General features: G+C 42.8%; 1 protein-coding gene across 1 annotated transcript; it reads left to right on the top strand.

Moving 5' to 3' along the window:
* Positions 1–2256: 2256 nt before the first annotated feature.
* LOC123431359 (putative disease resistance protein RGA1) lies at positions 2257–18418 on the top strand. The gene is made up of 4 exons (XM_045115168.1): positions 2257–2348; positions 10104–11261; positions 16002–17909; positions 18212–18418. Exons 1-4 carry the CDS (start codon positions 2283–2285, stop codon positions 18218–18220), a joined length of 3141 nt encoding a protein of 1046 aa, XP_044971103.1. The 5' UTR covers positions 2257–2282; the 3' UTR covers positions 18221–18418.
* The last annotated feature ends 636 nt before the right edge of the window (positions 18419–19054 follow it).

The following is a 19054-nucleotide window of genomic DNA, read 5'->3' as shown; positions in this document are numbered from 1 at the left end:
GAATCACACCACCGCCGCTTGCCGGCAAGCGGTCACTCCGTCCATGTGGGCGGCCGCAGCGGTGGGCAACAACAACAGCATAGAGGTGGTAAAGGCAGTAAGAGCACTCCATCAGGGCGATTCATTTCGTCAATTATCGTCCGTTTGGGTCCGCGCGGACAATATGATGGCCCAACGCGTGGACACATTGCTAAAACACGTCCGTTTGGCGTCCGTGACGACCCATTTCGGTGTTCGCCCCATCCACAGCCGTCAGTCGTCCAACTACCCGCGGTCAACTAAATTAATGATGGTCACCCTCCGTGGGCCCACACGTCAGCGACCGTAGTCGGCCTTTTATTAATCCGAGCGTCCGGTGCTGCTCGGCCTCATCTGCTTCCAGAGCCCCGTCCCCATCTCGCCACCTCTCTGCTCCCTTGTCAACGATGACGAAACCCTAGCCAGCAGTCATGGACGGCTCCACCCAAAACAAGGGCAAGTCCCCCGTGGTCTATCCCCGCAAGCTGCCCCCGCCTGCGTCTTCGGCGGGTCAATGTCTAGATGCACCAAGCACAGTGGTACTGGAAGCATCGTATCCCGTTGTTATACCCGGACATGACCCTCCCGCACCATTGGCATATGGACCCGGAGAGGATCCCGGTGCCGGCCGTGCTGCGGTCGGCGCGGGCTCACGCGGAGGAGGTGAGTCGCCGGTGGCGGCAGCTGACGCTGGAGCAGCGGCAGAACCCTATCTACGCGGCCGACTCTCCCGACTGGGAGGTTTGGTTCGTCCTCGAGCACGAGGAGCAGCGCCGCCGCGGCGTGTCCGGCGTGGAGCCAGGCCCTTCATCGCCCCCACCCGTCGTTCACGACAGGGACCAGGAGGCGGAGGCCGCCTACCTGGCGGTGCTGGCAGCCGCACTCCACGAGAGCGAGGAGGAAAAGCAACTCAAGGCCGAGGAGGAGGACGCGGCGTACGGGCGCAGCTCGCGGAGGCGATCGCGCTGTCCGCCGTCGACGACTGCGTCATGCCCCTTCACCGAAGACCGAGCCCACGGAGCCACAACCGAAGGTCTACTAGTGGATCGGCTGCCTCCGCGAGTCGGTCAGCGCGCCGCCCATCTGGTTGGGCGTGACACTGCAACAGGAGGCCGCGTACGTCTAGCGTTGGAGGGCGTTGCGCACGGCAGATGGAGCTGGTGCGGGAAGATGAGGAGGAACGGCTGGAGAGGGAGGAGGAGGAGCGCGCATGTGCTGCGCTACCGCCACCACCGCCTCCACCAGCACTGCCAGCGCCGGCACTGCCCGCCCCCGACATCAACGTCGTCTGGAACACGGCGTTCCCCTGGGCCGGTACTGCTCCGACGCTGATCGACCTCACCGGCCCCGATGCCGACGACGAGAACGCCTAGGGTAGGGTGCAGTTTAGTTTCCTTTTGATGTTCAATTAATGTAATTGGGACGCATGGACTCTCGGCCTTCGTGGCCTGCTTTAATGTTTAATTTATGTTTGTTTTTATTTTTGGAAATGTTTGTATTTTTTTGTGACGCGTCTTTAAAATGGATCGGGCAAACATTGAACGCATGCGCCGACCCAAACGCGAAAACGAATGTTGATGTACATCTGACCGATTCAAACGAAAAAAATTAAACAAAAACACCGTTCGTTTGGATCGACCGGTAAGAATTGCTCTAACTCGTTTTAGTATTGTACCGACAGCAGAAAGTTTGTTTAGTGATTATTTAATCTAGGCCCCGTAGTAAATTAGTCTTGTATATTACGCATCGACTGCGCCTAACCAAACAAATAATCGGCGTAGAAAATAACCACTAACCATTGCACCTATAGCATCAAATCAAGATCCAGAATCACCTTATTATAAATTATCAAATACGGAGTATATTGTCTAATTTACTACAAGACAAAGCATAGCTCGGAGGAATCAAGCCAAAGAAATCGTTAGGAAGATGCCTAGCTAGGTGGAGCTGACATGACAGATATTATGGAAGGGAAACTTCTTGGCAATTGCTGTGACGATAAGATCTAGTCGAGCAGAAAGGTGTTATCCCCCACCCCTCTTCTGCACATCCCACACATCGAGAGAGGGAAGCCATGGCGGACATCGGGGTCATGATTGCCGCTGCACTTGGTGGGAGGTCAGATCAAGCTGCAGCACAACTTGGACAAGGACCTCAAGGAGATGAAGATGACCCTCGAGTCCATTGATGCGCTCCTCAAGGACGCTGAGCGCGCCAACACCAACAATTCCATGCGTTTGTGGCTCAATCGTCTCAAGGACGCGATGTATGGCATCGCCGATATGATTGATGATTTTGAAGCGGGAACTGAGGCAGGGCCAACATCCAAGGTAACTCTGAACCATGATTTTTTAATATAATTTCTTTGCGGAAACACGCTGTGTTGGCGCCGCCTCCTCCCAGTGCCGTTTCTTCTTCTTCTACCTTGAGCTGCCTCCCACAACTCTCCTGATGTTACTCCGTTCTCACTCTGGTTGTTTCTCTCAAACACACAAGAACACTTATGAACACACACGCACACACATGCCCAAGGAAGAAACCAGCACCAGCTTTGCCAAGAGCTTCCCTCCTTGGTGACTACAGATACTACATGGTGTTGCTGCAGCCCTCACGGCCTTGACTTTCATTCATCTGATGGACGTGTATATATAACTATTATTACAAGGGACTAACACCCACGCAGTCGGGCCACTAACCCGCCCACTAACTGCTTCCACGCATGCACTAACCCACTAAGCCACATGCATGACCATGTTCAGCCTGTTTGCAGCGTTTCCTCAACCTCCGCACACCTGCAACTAGCATGCATCCAACAAACTAACTAACGTGCCTACTTACATGCAACTAACACGCCCTGAAATCTCTTCATGACGGGGCTCACTCGGCCAGCCAGCGACTCCGTCTCGTACGTATCACACGTACATCTTGCCGACGCTGAATACAACTAGCGACATGCAAAACTCAAAACTACATGCTAATACAAACCTCAAGATTAGTTCTAACACGCTGTATTAAGCTTTATGGAAAACAGAGTACAAGTAGTGGAATAATAAGAACCCTAGCAAAAATGAAAATAACATTAAGGCCCACCGCCATAGTTCTACAAATAAACATAACTATGCCTGTGAATATGTTCGATGAAATTTAGTTGTTATTTTTCAAATATACATGTGATTATACTGAAATAGCAAATATGAAGTTATGTGCTTAATGTTTTGTCCTAACCGGTTTTCTTTAAGACGGAAACATTTTAATACAACAATATATATATCTATTCATCACTCAGGGTGCAGAATAGTTTATTCTTCACCCGAGATAATCTTACGATCAATTTACAAATAAATTAAATTTTAAATACAAACATTTACATTTATATTGAATCACTACGTATAATTTGACAAAAGAAAAACAAAAATATAGGTCATAATACCAGAAAATTTTGATTTTTTGTACTTTTTGCACTATTTTTTGTATGTTCGTAATTTTACGTGATATAAAATATTTTTTATATTGGTTATGTGTTTTTACAGTCTCGTTTTACGTATAAAATAAGACAGAATTAACGGAACGTAAAATTATGGTGCATTGATATTAAAACAGAGGGGGATGAAGAATAACTATTTCTCACCAAGGATGACGAATAACGCGACCCTAGAAACTCTATTCAACATCCTGGGTGCAGAATAAATTATTCTTCACTCGAGGTAATTTTACGATCATTTCATAAATAAATCAAATTTAAAATGCAAATATATACATTAATATTGATTAACTACGAAAAATTTGACATAAGAAAACAAAAATATAGACAGTAAGACCAGAAAAATTGCATTTTATGTATAATTTACACTATGTTTTTATGTTTGTAATTTTACGTGACATAAAATATTTTTTACGGTGACTATGTATTTTTTTACGGTCTCTTTTTACGTATGAGATAAGATTACAATTTAAGAAACGTAAAATTATGGTGTATTAATGTAAAAATAGAGGAGGGTGAAGAATAACTATTCCTCATCCAGGGTGATGAATAGCACGACCCGCGACCCTATATATATAAACACCATTCTGACGTTGGGATGAGAATAATATTCTGATGCCAGGCTGACTCGGCCCAGCAGTAGTAATTGAACTTCTCCGGGTGCTCAGTTGAACTTCTGCTAAAAGTGTTCAAATGGGGCTTGCAATATACCGTTCGAAAGTTGTGGACACCCTGGTAACAGCCGAGGTTGATTTTTTGTCAAAATGTTCAAGGTTTAAGAGCAGTTTTGAAACCGTGTTTGCTCATACATAAAAACGTGAATCATATTTTCAATCCTTGAAATGAGGCAAATAAGATGGCATTGAATAGCTGATGCAAATCCCCTCATTTCATAGGTTCAAAGTTTTTCCAAATTTTCTATGATTAAAGAGGAATTTAAAAAAATTCTGAATTTTACAACCGAACAGTTGGGTTCGTATTTCGGGGTTAATTTAAAAAAGGCTAGTCCGATTGACGCAAATGATATGGCTTTGAAAAGCTTATGAAAATGCGCAGTTTTTCACATGAAAGTTTCTTCCAATTATTTATGGTTTAAAAGTTATTTAGAAAATGCAGAAGTTGTACCGAGTTTGTATTTTTGCGCTAATTTCTTTATTGTTACTCGGAATGGAGCAAATGATATGGCGTTCGAAATCTTTAACTAATGCGAAACATCTATATGTAGATTATTTTTTGCAATTCCTTACGGTTTTATGTTAGTTTTAAAAATGACTAAAAATATTTTTGCCCATAGTTTTACAGACTTTATTGGATTGGGGCAAATAATAGTCCGTTCAGAAGCTACGGAAAATGCAAAACTTTTTCATGTAGATAGTTTTCTCTGACTCTTAGCCATTTTTAACAAGTTTCGAAAACAGTGAGATCATGTGTTCTGCCTTTATCGCGAAACACGTCCTTAAAAATGCACAGCGTGAAGAACTTGACCTTCTCGCCATGTCCATTTAAACTTCACCCTATTTTTAACATCTTGTTTTTTGCTCGTAACACTTCATCCACTCACCAAATTGAGCAAATGATATACCGACGAAAAGCTGTGGTAAACACACAACTTTTCTATGTTGATGCTTCCTTTTCATACTAGCGATGGTTTAAAAGATTTTCATATGACATTCATGCGTTGTAGTAGTTGACCTTTCCCGGGTGCTCGGTTGAACTTCCGCTAATATTGTTCAAATGGGGCTTGTGATATATCGTTTGAAAGCTATGGACACTCTGGTAACAACCTAGTTGATTTTTTGTCAAAATGTTCATCATTTAAGAGCAGTTTTGAAAACCTTTTTTTTCATACATAAACGTGAATCGTATTTTCGATCCTATTTTTAAAATGTTTATCGGAATAAGGCAAATGAGATGGCGGTAAATAGCTTCAACAAATACCCTCATTACATACGTTGAAAGTTTTTCCAAATTCCCTATGGTTAAAGAGGAACTTAAAAAATGGCGGAATTTCTGAAACCGAACAGCCGGGTTCGTATTTCGGGATTAATTAAAAAAAGCTAGTCCGATTGATGGAAATGATATGGCCTTGGAAAGCTTATGGAAATGTGCAGTTTTCATGTAAAAAGTTTCTTCTAACTATGAACGGTTTAAAAGTAACTTAGAAAACAGCAGAAGTTGTAGAGAATTCGTATTTTTGCATTAATTTCTCAACGGTTCTTCAGAATTGAGCAAATGATATGGTGTTCGAAAGCTTAAACAAATACGAACCTTTTATATGTATATTGTTTTACCAATTCATTACAGTTTTTAGTCAGTTTCAAAAATAGGTAAAAACGTTTTTCGGCCATATTTTTTACAAACTTTATTGGAATGAGGCAAATAATATACCGTTCAATAGCTACGAAAAATGTGAAACTTTTTCATGTAGATAGTTTTCTTTGATTCTTAGCCGTTTTCAAGCAGTTTTGAAAACAATGAGCTCACGCGTTTTGCATTTTTCGTGAAACAGATTCTTCGAAAATGCACCACGTGAAGAACTTGAACTTCTTGGCATTTCAACCTAAACTTCACCCGGTTATTCACGTGTTGTTTTTTTTTTCGTAATACTCCATGCATTCAACGGAATTGAGCAAGTGATATACCGACGAAGACCTGTTGTAAACATGCCACTTTTTCGTGTTGATCTTTTTTTTCATACTCGCGACGGTTCAAAAGATTTTCATCCGATATTCATGCAGTGTAGTACTTGAACTTTCCGCTGATTTCACGTTGAATTTATGTCGCGTATTTTCGTTAATATTCCTTTTTGAACAAACCTCTCTCGCAATTTTTTTTAACTTTTCCCGACCAAGGACTTGAACTTATAGCAACAAAAAATTTGGACCTTGTCTTTTTACTCATTTTCCTCATGTTAAACACACACCATGTAATACGTGAACTTTCTCCGTTTAGATTTTCTTTTTGAAATTGAATTGCTCCCAAATAATAACTGAACTTCTTTCTGGATTGAGACAATTTTTTCAAAACACCAAAAACAACATCTTTTTGTGCTTTTCAAACATGGAAATACAAGGTGAACCTCTCTCGCAAGGATTTTTGGAATTCTCCCTTGAGATCACGTGAACTTTCAACAAACCTTTTAGGTTTTAAGTTTTCATTCTTTCATTCTCATCGGAAACACATTCCATGTAGTAGTTGAACTACTCGTTGTTTTCACACTGAACTTCGGTTACATATTTTTTGTTCGTAATTCCTCACCCGTTCCTCGGAGTTGCACAAATGATGTACCATTAGAAACCTGTTGTAAAGACGTAGGTTTTCTAATATGGTTAAACTTTTCTTTTCGAACAACATACCAAAATGTTTCACGGAAGATAGAATTATTTAGAAACACCAAAATTAACTTTTCTTATATGGAAGACACTCTATATAGTAGTTGAACAGTTGGTTGTTTTCAATTTGAATTTCTAAACACTAATTGAAATAACCGTTAGAATCCATCGAAAAGCATAACTTTTACGTGTTGAGAATTTTTTATTTAAATCTGGATTTTTTATTGTTGACCATTTTCCTGCCTTTCATATTTGAACTTCGTGTGTTCACCTTTTTCGGAAAAAATGGATGCAGAAGAAAAGATTTTTCTGGACACGTCATTTATTTTTGTGCCTAATTGTGATCCATGCCTAAATCAAAATTCTAGAGCTCTTATATAGTCATATCAACAAATATGTATACACCACGAAATCACATTTGATTAAAAAAAATTGTGAGTATTTTTTAGACTTACCATCGCATTCATCCCGCCACCACACATTTTTTATCCTTCAAGTAGATGTGATCACTAAACTGTTGTTGGAGGTATGTTTATTTTTTTTGCCAATGGAGTGTTATAATAATATATTTACTTGAACACTCGTTCACGTAACTAGCAATGATTATATGTTTGAAAAATGTAACCATTGTTTTCTGGTGGCCATCTTGCTAAAGGTGCGAATGTTGGGTGTTTTCCGCCACATGTTTGCTCTTATCCTCTCCTATTTGTATTTCTAACCACCGCGTCATCTCTCTCTTATCCATTATCTTCTCCATGGCTCCAATGTAGCAACTGATGCCCAGAGCTTGCAAAACAATAGCTGATCCATCGAACAAAAGGCACAATGTACAGCAGAATAAGTAGTACACAGGCTAGATCGTGCTTCATCTGGAGCCATCTTTAAGGTAGAGCAGCAACAACAATTTTACTCTCTCAGTAGGCTGCATACAAGCTGACCTGTTGTTTTCCCTGTAACTGAACTATCATCAGTCTGACAAGGAACAAATACAACACACAATCTAAGAAATAAGTGACTCACATAACAGAGGAGCACCTGAGGTCTATGGGCTACAGGTGACAGAGAAGAAAGTGAGCGTTGGTCGTAGAAGCCCCATGCTTCCATGGGCAAGGTGGTGGTGGTCGGAGGATGGATCCGGCAAACCCCGCACTCAGATTCCAAGGCGCAGTTTCTGGCTAGGCTAGGTGCCGGCCTCAGAGCACGGGCAGCGGCTTGATGTGTTGCAACAGGCAGCACTTCACCATGGCCGACCTGCTGTTGTGGAACTTCGCGTATTGTTGTAGTAGGACTTCACCATGGTGGGGGATCGAAGGAGGGATGTGAAGAGGAGGCAGAGGGCAAGAGGACGTTGTCTCGAGAAGCTCCAGCAATGACCACATGCAATGGGGGCGGTTCCCAGATGCCCATGAGCGATGGTGGTATACAGGTGCCATTGGTTTTGCTTAGATTCGTGCACGGGGGCTAGAAACAAAGAGAAGAACTGTCCCGCTTCGGGCTGGCCGCAACAGAGTCACGACGCGGCAGGGGCGAGATCCATCTCACGACGGCGCACGAGATTGCAGGGGGTTCAGGGAACGCGGGATTGCAAGGGGTCAAGGCACGTGCCCGGTTTGGGCGGCGTGCGTGGTGGCCAGCCAGTTGGGGCGTCGTGCGGAGGCAGCTACTGCGCGTTGGGAAAGGCGGCCGATGGTACGCTGGGCGGCGGCGGAGAGCTTGGTCGGTGGCGCGCTGGGCGGCGATTGGGGAGGTCGCCTCGCCTGACGGCACGTTGGCGGCGAGCGAGGAACCACACGTCGGAGTCAGCGGCAGAAGGAAGGTGGCGGATCGGGGCCGTCACGGCGGCCGAATCCCAGTGCGGGTCGAGACGGTGGCCGCATCCCTGAGTTGGCGGCGGGTGGAGATGGCGCCGGAGGCGCGCCCGGAAGGAGGAAGTGTCGGCATTGCGACCGGAAGGAGGAGGTGAGGAGCAGAGTGGACGGTGGTCGGAGGTGGATGGTGGGTTGGGGAGGTCGTGGGGGGTGGTGTGCGGCGGGGAGTGACGAGGGTTCGGGGCGCTTTGGTCTTTTTTTTCACTCCCAAGAACATCTCGTCGGACATGACCGGTAGTTTCACAAGCTTCTGTCTATATATATATATGTATATATATATATAAAGTCTATTCATCAATCAGGATGTAGAATAAATTATTCTTCACACAAATAATCTTACAACCGTTTCATAAATAAACTATATTCGGAATACCAATAGTTAAATTTATATTGATTCATTACGTAAAATTTGATTTAAAAAATAAAAAAGATAGGTCATAAGACCAGAAAAATCGCATTTCATGTATATCTTACATTATATTTTTATGTTTGTAATTTTACGTGAGAAAAAATATTTTTTATGGTGATTATATATTTTCTTATGGTCTTTTTTTACGTATGAAATAAGAAAACAATTATGAAACATAAAATTACGTTGCATTGACGTGAAAATAGAGGGAACGAATATATATAGGGTCGCGCTATTTGTCACCCTGGGTGAAGAATACATCAATACATCATAATTTTATGTTTTTGAAATTTTAATCTTATCTCATACGTAAAAAAAGATCATAAAAAAATACATAGTCATCGTAAAAAAATTATGTCACGTAAAATTACAAACATAAAAGCGTAGTATAAATTATACATAAAATGTGATTTTTCTGGTCTTATGATCTATATTTTTTTTTCTTATGTCAAATTTTTCATAGTGAATTAATATAAACGTATCTATTTACATTTTAAATTTAATTTGTTTATGAAATGATCTTAAAATTACCTAGGATGAGGAATAATTCAAATTAGATTAATTGCGTCTTGTCGACCTTCAAGTTTGATGGTGGTACTTGTGGACCTTTGATTGCCGGCGGTGCAACTTTTAATCCCTGACATTTGAGATTAATTGCTTTCTTGGCACGCCAAGAATATGACGAATCCAAAATAAAAGTTATGCTGGTGCTAGGCAGAAAGATGCATCCTTTGACCAAGTTCTATTTTCATTTCTAAATATTTTAGTCAATACAAACTTTAAATGGAGAAATTTGAACTCATCTACATTTGAACAAAAAATACCAGTCAACCATTTAAGTACCAACATGAGAATGTGAGAATGTTCTAAACCAAATCTGGAATTTATATGTTAGGCAAATCAGAAAATGCATCAAACTTTCTCAGTTAAAATGGACTTTTTCTTAATATCATCAACCGTCAATGACTAACAATTAAGCTGACGATCTCTTGCAGTTATCCATGAAGAAACATCTAGCAGTTATGATGCCTTGTTTCACAATCGGCCCCAAGTTAACAATGGCCAACAAGATGAAGACAATGAGAGAGGAACTGAAGGGCATCACAGAACAATATCAGAAATTCATGTTAGTGTCAGGCACTAAAGACGATGAGCTGGAAGTCATCCAAATGCGTGAAACATCATCAACCATTGAGGCATCAATCATTGGAAGGACTGAAGAAGAAAATAAGATATGGGTTTCTTTATGTGAGATCATGATAGAAGAGCTCATTGTCCTTGCTATACACGGCATTGGAGGCCTTGGCAAGACGACCTTGGCGAAAATGATTTACAATAATAAAACCAAATTTGAAGACTATTTCCGAGTGTGGATTTATGTGTCCGAGAAATTTGACTTGAACAAAATTGGCAATTCTTTAATAAGTCAGCTGTCAGAGAACGAGAGTACGTACACTGAAAAGCAGATGATACACAGATCACTTGCACAACTATTCACCAATAAGAAGATTCTTATTATTCTAGATGATTTGTGGGCAGAGGACGATTCCCAATTGGATAGTCTAGTTGCAATGCTTAAGGTTGGCCAGGGTAGCAAGGTGGTTGTCATAGCAACCACACGCAATGAGGAGATTGCAAGGAAAATTTCGACCATTCCTTCGTATGAGCTAGCATCACTAACAAATGAGATGTGCTGGACTATAATTAAGCAAAAAAGTGGCTTTGAATCTAGAGATGATAAAGAACAGTTAAATGATGTAGGGGAAGCCATTGCAGCGAAGTGTGGAGGTGTGGCTTTAGCTGCTCAATCAATTGGGTCCATTTTGGAAACTATGACCTCTAATCAATGGAAGAAAGTGAGAGACAGTGATATCTGGAAAGTATCTAATTCTTCTTTAGATCCGAAAGATAAAGCTGCAACACGGGTGCTTGCATCCTTGAGGTTAAGTTATACTTTTATGCCTCGGTACTTGAAGCTTTGCTTTGCCTATTTGGCAATCTTTCCAAAAGGCTGTAATATATCTAAAGGTGATCTTATTCACCAGTGGATTTCTCTTTCCTTTATTGGGGCAACACCAACATTCACCGCTTGGGAGCTCGGCGAGATATACATTACTCAGCTTTTGAAGCTTTCCTTCCTTGAACATTCGAAGGTAATTTGGTGGGAACTCATATGATGCGTGTTTATATGGTGCACATGTTTATCCAATATTTGAGTTGTTAGCGCATTTTATAACATACTCAACATATCCACATAACTTGTTAGCAACTATCAGTTGCTCGTGCGCACACCACCACAAACCACATATAACACACATATAAATGCACCGGAGGTCATACCTGATTATTTTGACTACTTATCTTATTTTTTTATGCTAGTAAAAAAATATTTTATAAGAAAACTTCCAATCTATTCATCAACTGCCATGGTGGCACAAAGAACACTAGAAATAAATTTTACATCTAGGTCTGTTGACTGATGTCTACTATGAAACTTTATTCTTGTAGACTGTGTTGGGCCTTCAAGCGCGAATTTTTGTAGGACAGTAGCAAATTTCTCTCAAGTGGATCACCTAAGTTTTATCAATCTCTAGAAAGTGTATGATGAAGATGGTCTCTTTTGAACAACACCGCAATCAAATACAAGGAATCCTTTGTGTCCCCAACACACTGAATACAAAGAGAAGGTGATACAAGTATAGTATGGATAGTAGATATAGGTTTTTGTAATCAGAAAATATAAAAACATCAAGATAGCAACTAGTGAACAACGATCAAAACAATATACTAATGCTTGTAATAAGGCCTAGGGTTCATACTTTCACTAGTGGGATCTCTCAACGGTGCTAAAGAATCACTACAAAGTTCTTATCAACCGGAGAACATAAGATGAGATTGTTGTAGGTAGTAGAACCACCTTAAAGTTATCCTTTCTGATCAAACTATTGAGTCACTCCTATAAGTATCACAAACAACCGCAGAGTTCGTACTAGAATAACACCCAAGACGCACATCAATCAACTGTAATGTCACCTAGATACTCCAACATTACCCGAAGTATCAATTTGTTAATTATTTGAAATGCATCAAACAATTTCCAAATCATCATATTCAATCCAACACAAAGAAATTCAAAGAGTACCCCAAAGTTTCTACCAGAGAAATTAGGAAGAAAACGTTTATCAACCTCTATGCCTAGATTACCCCAATGTCACCGCGGGAATCTGCAAGTTAATTGCCAAAACATATATCAAGTGAATCAATAGAACACCCCATTGTCACCACGGGTATCCACATGCAAGACATACATCAAGTGTTCTCAAATCTAAAATATGCATTCTGGTAATATTGAAAACTCAAAGGGAAAGAATCAATTTATCACAAGAAGATAGCAAGGGAAGAACACCATATGATCCAACTATATTAACAACCCTCATGATACAACAAGATCGTGCAATATCAAGAACATGAGAGAGAGATCAAATGCATAGCTACTAATACATACCCTCATCCCCGAGGGTGAACTACTTCCTCACCATGGAGACCGGCGAGATGTTGAAGATGGCATCCGGTGATGATTTTCCCGTCTGACGTGGTGCCGGAAAAGGGCTCCAAATGAGGTTGCTTTGGAACAGAGGCTTGCAGCGGAGGAGCAGAAGTTTTAGGTTTATTTCTAGGGTTTTCTCAATATATAAAAAAATCATCGTTGGAATCATGTGAAGATGTACCACGGGGGTCTCACAACGTATCTTGGCACGACCACCCCCATGGGCATGCCCAGATGCCTTGTGGGGGCACATCTGGATCTTCTAGTACTCCCTCGAAGGTTCATGAGTCCGTTTCCTTCCAGAAAAGTCGTCAAAAAGTTTCTTTCAATTTCGAGAGATTTTATTTTTTGCACAAAATAACACCTGGTAATTCTGTTGAAAACATCGTCAGTATGGGTTAGTACCATTCGAATCATATATAAGTGCATTTAAACTGAACAAAATTGTTGTAAACATGACATGAATACATCATAAATTATTGATACGTCAGAGACGTATCATAGGCCACATAGCGAAGAGTACAAGCACTACAGTGAGCCAAAGGCGCGCCGCTGTTATCACCCTCCTTCGTTGGAGCCGGGCAAACATTGTTGTTATATACAGCTGGGAAGTCGTCGTGCTAAAGCCTCATAGGACAAACGCACTAAAAAAGCTACCATCATCAATGCAGAGAAGTATAGATTGGAAGGATCCAGCATGGAGACACACATACGTAGTCGAACGAATACCGGATCTAGTCGGATCCACCAAAGACAAATGCCGACCGGATCCCTTCAAATCCGTCAGAGACTAACATCCACACACCCTCAGACGACGCTTTAAACTTCAACGGGACGAGGTCTAGGTAGGGAGGACCTTATTCCATCTTCAAGAAGCCGCTACCGCCTTGTCTTCTTCAGCATGACAAAAACCCTAACAAATCTTAGAAAAACACCTAAAATGGAGCCCTCCTGACGGCAAGGGCCAGGATCCACCGCCCGTCCATGGTCCAGTGACCATAGGAGGCGAGGAGGATCGGCTGCGGCACCAAAGAGAGGCAAGGAAATCCTAGATGAGAGTACAAAAAAAACAATCTTATTGAAGTAAAGTCCTCAGGAGAAGAAATAATATCCAACTATGGTGCATTATTAAATCTCATATAAGAGTGATATTTTAAGTTTTGGCATATGAAAGGCAAAGCTCAATGTCGTTATAAGTCTTCTTCCTCCTCCTAGTGGCGCTGTCACCGCCCCACCGCCGATGGCCTTTGGGCCATGGAGGTGCGGAGGATCTTGGCCCTCTGCTGGCAGGAGGGATCATGCTCTCGTTTTTCTAAGATTTGGCAGGTTCAGCGTCTTGGTTGGGACTCTATGGCGGCAGCGATGTCTCTGTGTAGGAATAATGTCTTCCACATCTGATCCTCGTCCCGAGATGGTGCAAAGAGCATCATTAGAGGACGTGTGGAGTTGGTCTTCTTAGGATCTTGTGGGATTTGGTCGGTGCTGGTCTTGGTGGATCTATTGGATCCAGTTTGTGTTTGTCTTCCTTCATGTGGTTACAAGTTTGATCTTTCTGATCTACAACTCTCTTCATTGACGATAGTTGCTGCTTTAGTACATTGGTCCTTCGGGGCCTTAGCACGACGATTTCTGAACTGTATACTACAACGTGGTTTATACGGATCCGGTGAGGGAGTGGCGATAACGACAACATGCCTTTGGCCCGCTCGAGTGCTTGTAGTCGTCGCTAGGTTATCCATGTACCTAGTTGTAATTTTTGTTACCTCTAGTGTTCTTTGTACTGCCATAATTGATGAATAGATTGTAAATTTGTCTCGCATAAAATACTTCACTATTTTGCATAATGGGCTCCGGGTCATCTGTGCTTTACGTTAACTAGTATCATTTATTAGCACAATGAGTTTGTATTGACTAAATAAAAAAAAGAAGATATACGCTATTTTATTTAAGCATGCACAGCTATCACTTTTTTTTGTCTATTCCGTCAAATCGCAAAGCTCAAAGATGGACATTTATAGAAACGGCATTTTGTCTTCCGTCCTTTCAAATCGAGCCCGTCTGTCCCGTCGCTCCCACGAGCGACAAAAGCAAAAAAACCTAGGAGTAGCCGTCACCTGGTCTTTCCCTTCTCCACCCTCCTCCTTCCTCGCCAACGGTAGAGGGCACGACAGGGCGAATCCCGGCCGGTGGCGCGGGCTAGGTTTGTTGGGCCGGAGTGCGGCACTGCCAGCATTCCCTGAAGCAAGGCAGTGACAGCGGCGCCGGCATGGCAGGTGGGGGTCGGGTGACGTTGGGCGGCCCTTGTTTGGGGGATCAGCTGCAGCGTCTTTGCGATGGCCAGATCTGACACATGGGTGCTGCAGGCTGCGACTTGCCGGCTACATCATGGCCGGGGTGAAGGTGATGATCTCCCTGTTGGACATGACCTGCTGACGATGCACCGCCGATACCTGTGTTATGGCCTCGGGCGGCGTATCTGGTAGTGGCCTTCTCGTCGTAGTGACGGGAGGTCAAACACGGCTGGCCATGGGACTGCTTGCAAGGGCTGGCCAGATTCATCGAGCAGTTCCTGTCACTAGCAGCTCAAGCCTCCGACGGATGCGCCACCGACTAATGCTACACACTACACCTCATGCGGGGACGTCAAGTCATGCCTGCTACAGGCACGTGTTGCATGGTGGTTCCCACAGAGGTCTCATGTCTATCTTGTTGCTACTCGATCAAAGGTGGTGTGACGTTGACAGAAGGCAGGTCGTACGGGGCGTCTGCCTTCTAGTGTCTTCTACAGAGGTCTCCAGTTATCGAGGCGTCCGTAGCCGGATAAGGCATGATGATACATTCGGCTTCGACGGTGACCTTACACACTCGGTGAAAACACACGATTTCAGATCAGGCTTTGTCGACGAGTGTGTCCTTGCTGAAGGCGGGAGTTGAAGCTGACCTTCGGGGATGGGAATCCAGAGTTCAACCTTGTGTAGACCCGTCATCATCAACACACGTGCAACGATTCCTTTATGAAGGTGTAGCCTAGGAGTGTTGTGTATGTTTTGTATTGATGTCGTCTTGTAACATAGGGTTTGTGTCTTTATTGTGGAGTTACCGTCATGGGGTATGCCGGGCTTTATTTTCAGTTCAGCGTTATTTGGCTATTGGATTTTGCATTCTTAATAATATTTGGTTGCATGCATGGTCCTGACAGAGAGGCTGGGGATTATCATCTTTAAAAAAAATTGAGATAATTGCGTAGCTTAATTTTGTCAGTATGCTACCTGTCGCTGCTAGATTTGTTAGTGGATGGAACGCTTCAGATATAAAAGTCTGACACTGCTAATGGCTTTTGTTTCAGCATGAAAGATTGCTCTTTGACGATACCGATGTTACAGCGTTCACCATGCACGACCTGGTGCACGATCTAGCCAGATCGGTGATGGACGATGAAATACTTCTCGCTGGCAATGATGACAACATTGGGGGAAACCGCTGCCACTATGCACTGCTCAATAATTGTAGCAAGTCATTGGAGTCACGGAGGATAAGGGCGATCCGTTTTATGGGCTTGGCTGAAATTGGACATGATGATGCTGCATTTGCCTATGCTAAATCCCTGCGTGTGTTGGACTTGAGCGAGTGCTCGATTCATAAATTGACAAATTCAATTGGCCGATTGAAGCAGTTGAGGTATCTTAATGCACCAAGAGTACGACATGAAGTTATTCCGGATAGTATCACTAGGCTGTCGAAATTGCTTTATCTCAGTCTTAGAGGATCTTCTCTATATGCACTGCCAGGGTCAATCGGAGAAATGAAGGGTCTGATGTATCTTGATTTGTCACGCTGTAAGAGAATTAAAGAACTGCCAGAATCATTTAGGAGGCTAAAAAAATTGTCGCATTTTGATTTGTCAAACTGCTCTGCTTTGGAAAATATATTGAAGTTTATGTGGAGCCTCACGGACCTCCAATATCTCAACTTATCAGGATGTTGCCGTATTGGATCGCTACCAGAATCTCTAGATGGCCTTTCTAGTCTACAATACTTAAATTTATGTGGCTGCTTTCGACAAGGTGAATATCTGATGGATAGTATCAGTACCCTTTCCAGTCTAGAGCATTTGGATCTGTCTCGTAATGATGGTATTACTTCTCTACCAGAAAGTTTTGGTAATCTGATAAAGCTGCACACCCTGAAACTCTCGTACTGGTACAAGATTCAGAAGATACCAAAAAGTATAGGTAGAATTGATACTTTGAAGACCATATATTTAGACGGCGTCTATGGTCTTCATGAAGAACTTGTACCTCATCCTAGTACCAGTTTCGTACCATTACCAAATTTTATGGTGCGCGTCAGAGATGGTGAATCGAGCAGCAATCTTGTCTGCTTAAAGGACACGAATCCTGAGAAGCTGTATATATTCTGGCTTCAAAATGTGAAGTCCGCAGAAGAGGCTCAGAGTATAAAGTTGATGGAAAAAAACAATCTCCTAACATTGGAATTGTCGTGGACTCAAGGTGCTGAGAGGTTTGTGGATGATAAAGTCTTGTTAGAGAAACTAGTGCCACCGAAAAGTTTGCAGTACTTGAAGATAACTGGTTATAATGGCGTCAGCCTGCCAACATGGGTCGGCCAACAGAATAGTTGGGTGAGACTAATGGGTATGCGGCATCTAGAGGAGTTGAGTGTGTCAGCCTCGAATGGCATGTTGAGCATAAAAGATTGCCCCAAGTTGAAGATGGGGCCACTTCTTCCTAGAGCAGTTTGCATGTTGGAGATAAACAGTAGTGATAATGTGCTGTCATCATGGGGAGAGTGTAGAATGTCAAGCACTCCAGAGTGTGCTTCTTCCTCCTCTTCTTTTTCTTCTTCAGTATCAACTATACACACCCTGGCAGTTGGATACAGTGAGCTGCCCATGCAGCAGTGGAGACTGCTTCGCCACATCTCTGGCCTTGAGGCTTTAACGATCGAGAGTTGTCCTGACATGATCGTCTCCCATGACATCATCCCGCATCTGTCCTCTGTTAAGTATCTGACGATAATCAGATGCAACATCTCATCATTGCCGCATTGGGTCATGGACTTAACCGGTCTCAAGGAGCTTTCGATCGTATATTGTGAAGGCATGAGGTCTTTGCCGGAGGGCATACAACAACTCACCAAGCTTGAAACACTTTACATTGCCGAATGCCCTGATTTGAAGAAGTGGTGCGAATCAGATGAAAACAAGATGAAGCTCGCTCACATAAAAGACAAGGTACTTGTCCTGTTCCAGTCCGGCCACACTATCTCGCGTATCGATCTTATTTTTTTAGTGGCTACTCCTTTTTTATTTTCTCAATATTAGTATAGAATACATTATGTTTGTATTTCTCTCACATAACTGAAAGCATGTAATTCATATGAAAGATATATTCCTTATATGAAAAAATGCCTATATTTATATATGCAATGCGGCTTTGGTGTGTTGTGCCGTTCGGGTCGTCCGAATCTGCACCCTTCAAGTGCTTTCAGATCCGCACTTTATAATGTAAAAGCTTATATTTTTCTCATTTACAGCGGTTTTAGTGAAGCAATCACAGAGAGAAATGTCTATCTTGGATTGGACCGAACCGGAAACTCAGTCACATGAACAATCAAAGAAGTACAGAGAGTCAGCTAAAGAGCATACAGTAATCCAGGCCGGAAGAAAGTACAACCATCAGTATCTATATTGACCTACGACTAGTTTTCTCTACACAAGGCTTTATTCTATTTTTCATAATAAAAAGTGTGCTCCATGCATGGTGAATTATCTTTCAATTCACTACAAATTTGTATTTGTAATGAAGGCAAATTATAGTTCAGCCTATATAAAATAAAGTTCAGCATTCTTGCCTACCAAGCAAGCAAGCGATCCAAACACCTATTTGGCTAGAGTTAGTTTAGAGTTAGTCATGAGCTAGAAACTAACTCTAACCACTAGCTAAGCTAGAGTGAGGATGAGGGCGACTAGCGAGGCACCTAGCGAGGCGCCTCGTGTGGAGGCTCGCGAGGCGATCGGAGTATCGGCGTTTCGTGACCAGGGTTTCACATCCGATGATGAGATCCAGGAAGTCTTCCCTCGGGCGTCTACTGCTAGTGGCGGGGTCGAGTGTTGTTTTGCCAGCGGCGATCTTGGTCAGATCCGGGGCGGGTCTCCGACAGATCATCCTCATCGCCGGTGGGAGGTTTTCTTCCGGGCATCGTCCACGGATTCTTTGGAAGAAAGGCAGGGATTCATCATTCTTCACCTAGAATCTATGTGGACTACCATTAGAGATGAAGAAGGTGACATTCTGGCGGGGCGGTATCTCCAAAAGGAGGAATTCCCCAAGGCGGGACTGATCCTTGTGATCCATGGTTACCGTTTGATAGTACAGG

The sequence above is a fragment of the Hordeum vulgare genome, chromosome 2H (genome assembly GCF_904849725.1).
Source record: "Hordeum vulgare subsp. vulgare chromosome 2H, MorexV3_pseudomolecules_assembly, whole genome shotgun sequence".
Classification (NCBI taxonomy): domain Eukaryota; kingdom Viridiplantae; phylum Streptophyta; class Magnoliopsida; order Poales; family Poaceae; genus Hordeum; species Hordeum vulgare.
This window is presented reverse-complemented; position numbering and strand designations above follow the sequence as displayed.

Excerpts from the sequence above, each read along its gene's own strand:
- LOC123431359 (XM_045115168.1), top strand. The coding sequence starts at position 2,283 with ATGTATGGCATCGCCGATATGATTGATGATTTTGAAGCGGGAACTGAG. Across the intron at positions 2,349-10,103 it reads AGGCAGGGCCAACATCCAAG|TTATCCATGAAGAAACATCT; the intron begins GTAACTCTGAAC and ends GATCTCTTGCAG. Across the intron at positions 11,262-16,001 it reads CCTTCCTTGAACATTCGAAG|CATGAAAGATTGCTCTTTGA; the intron begins GTAATTTGGTGG and ends CTTTTGTTTCAG.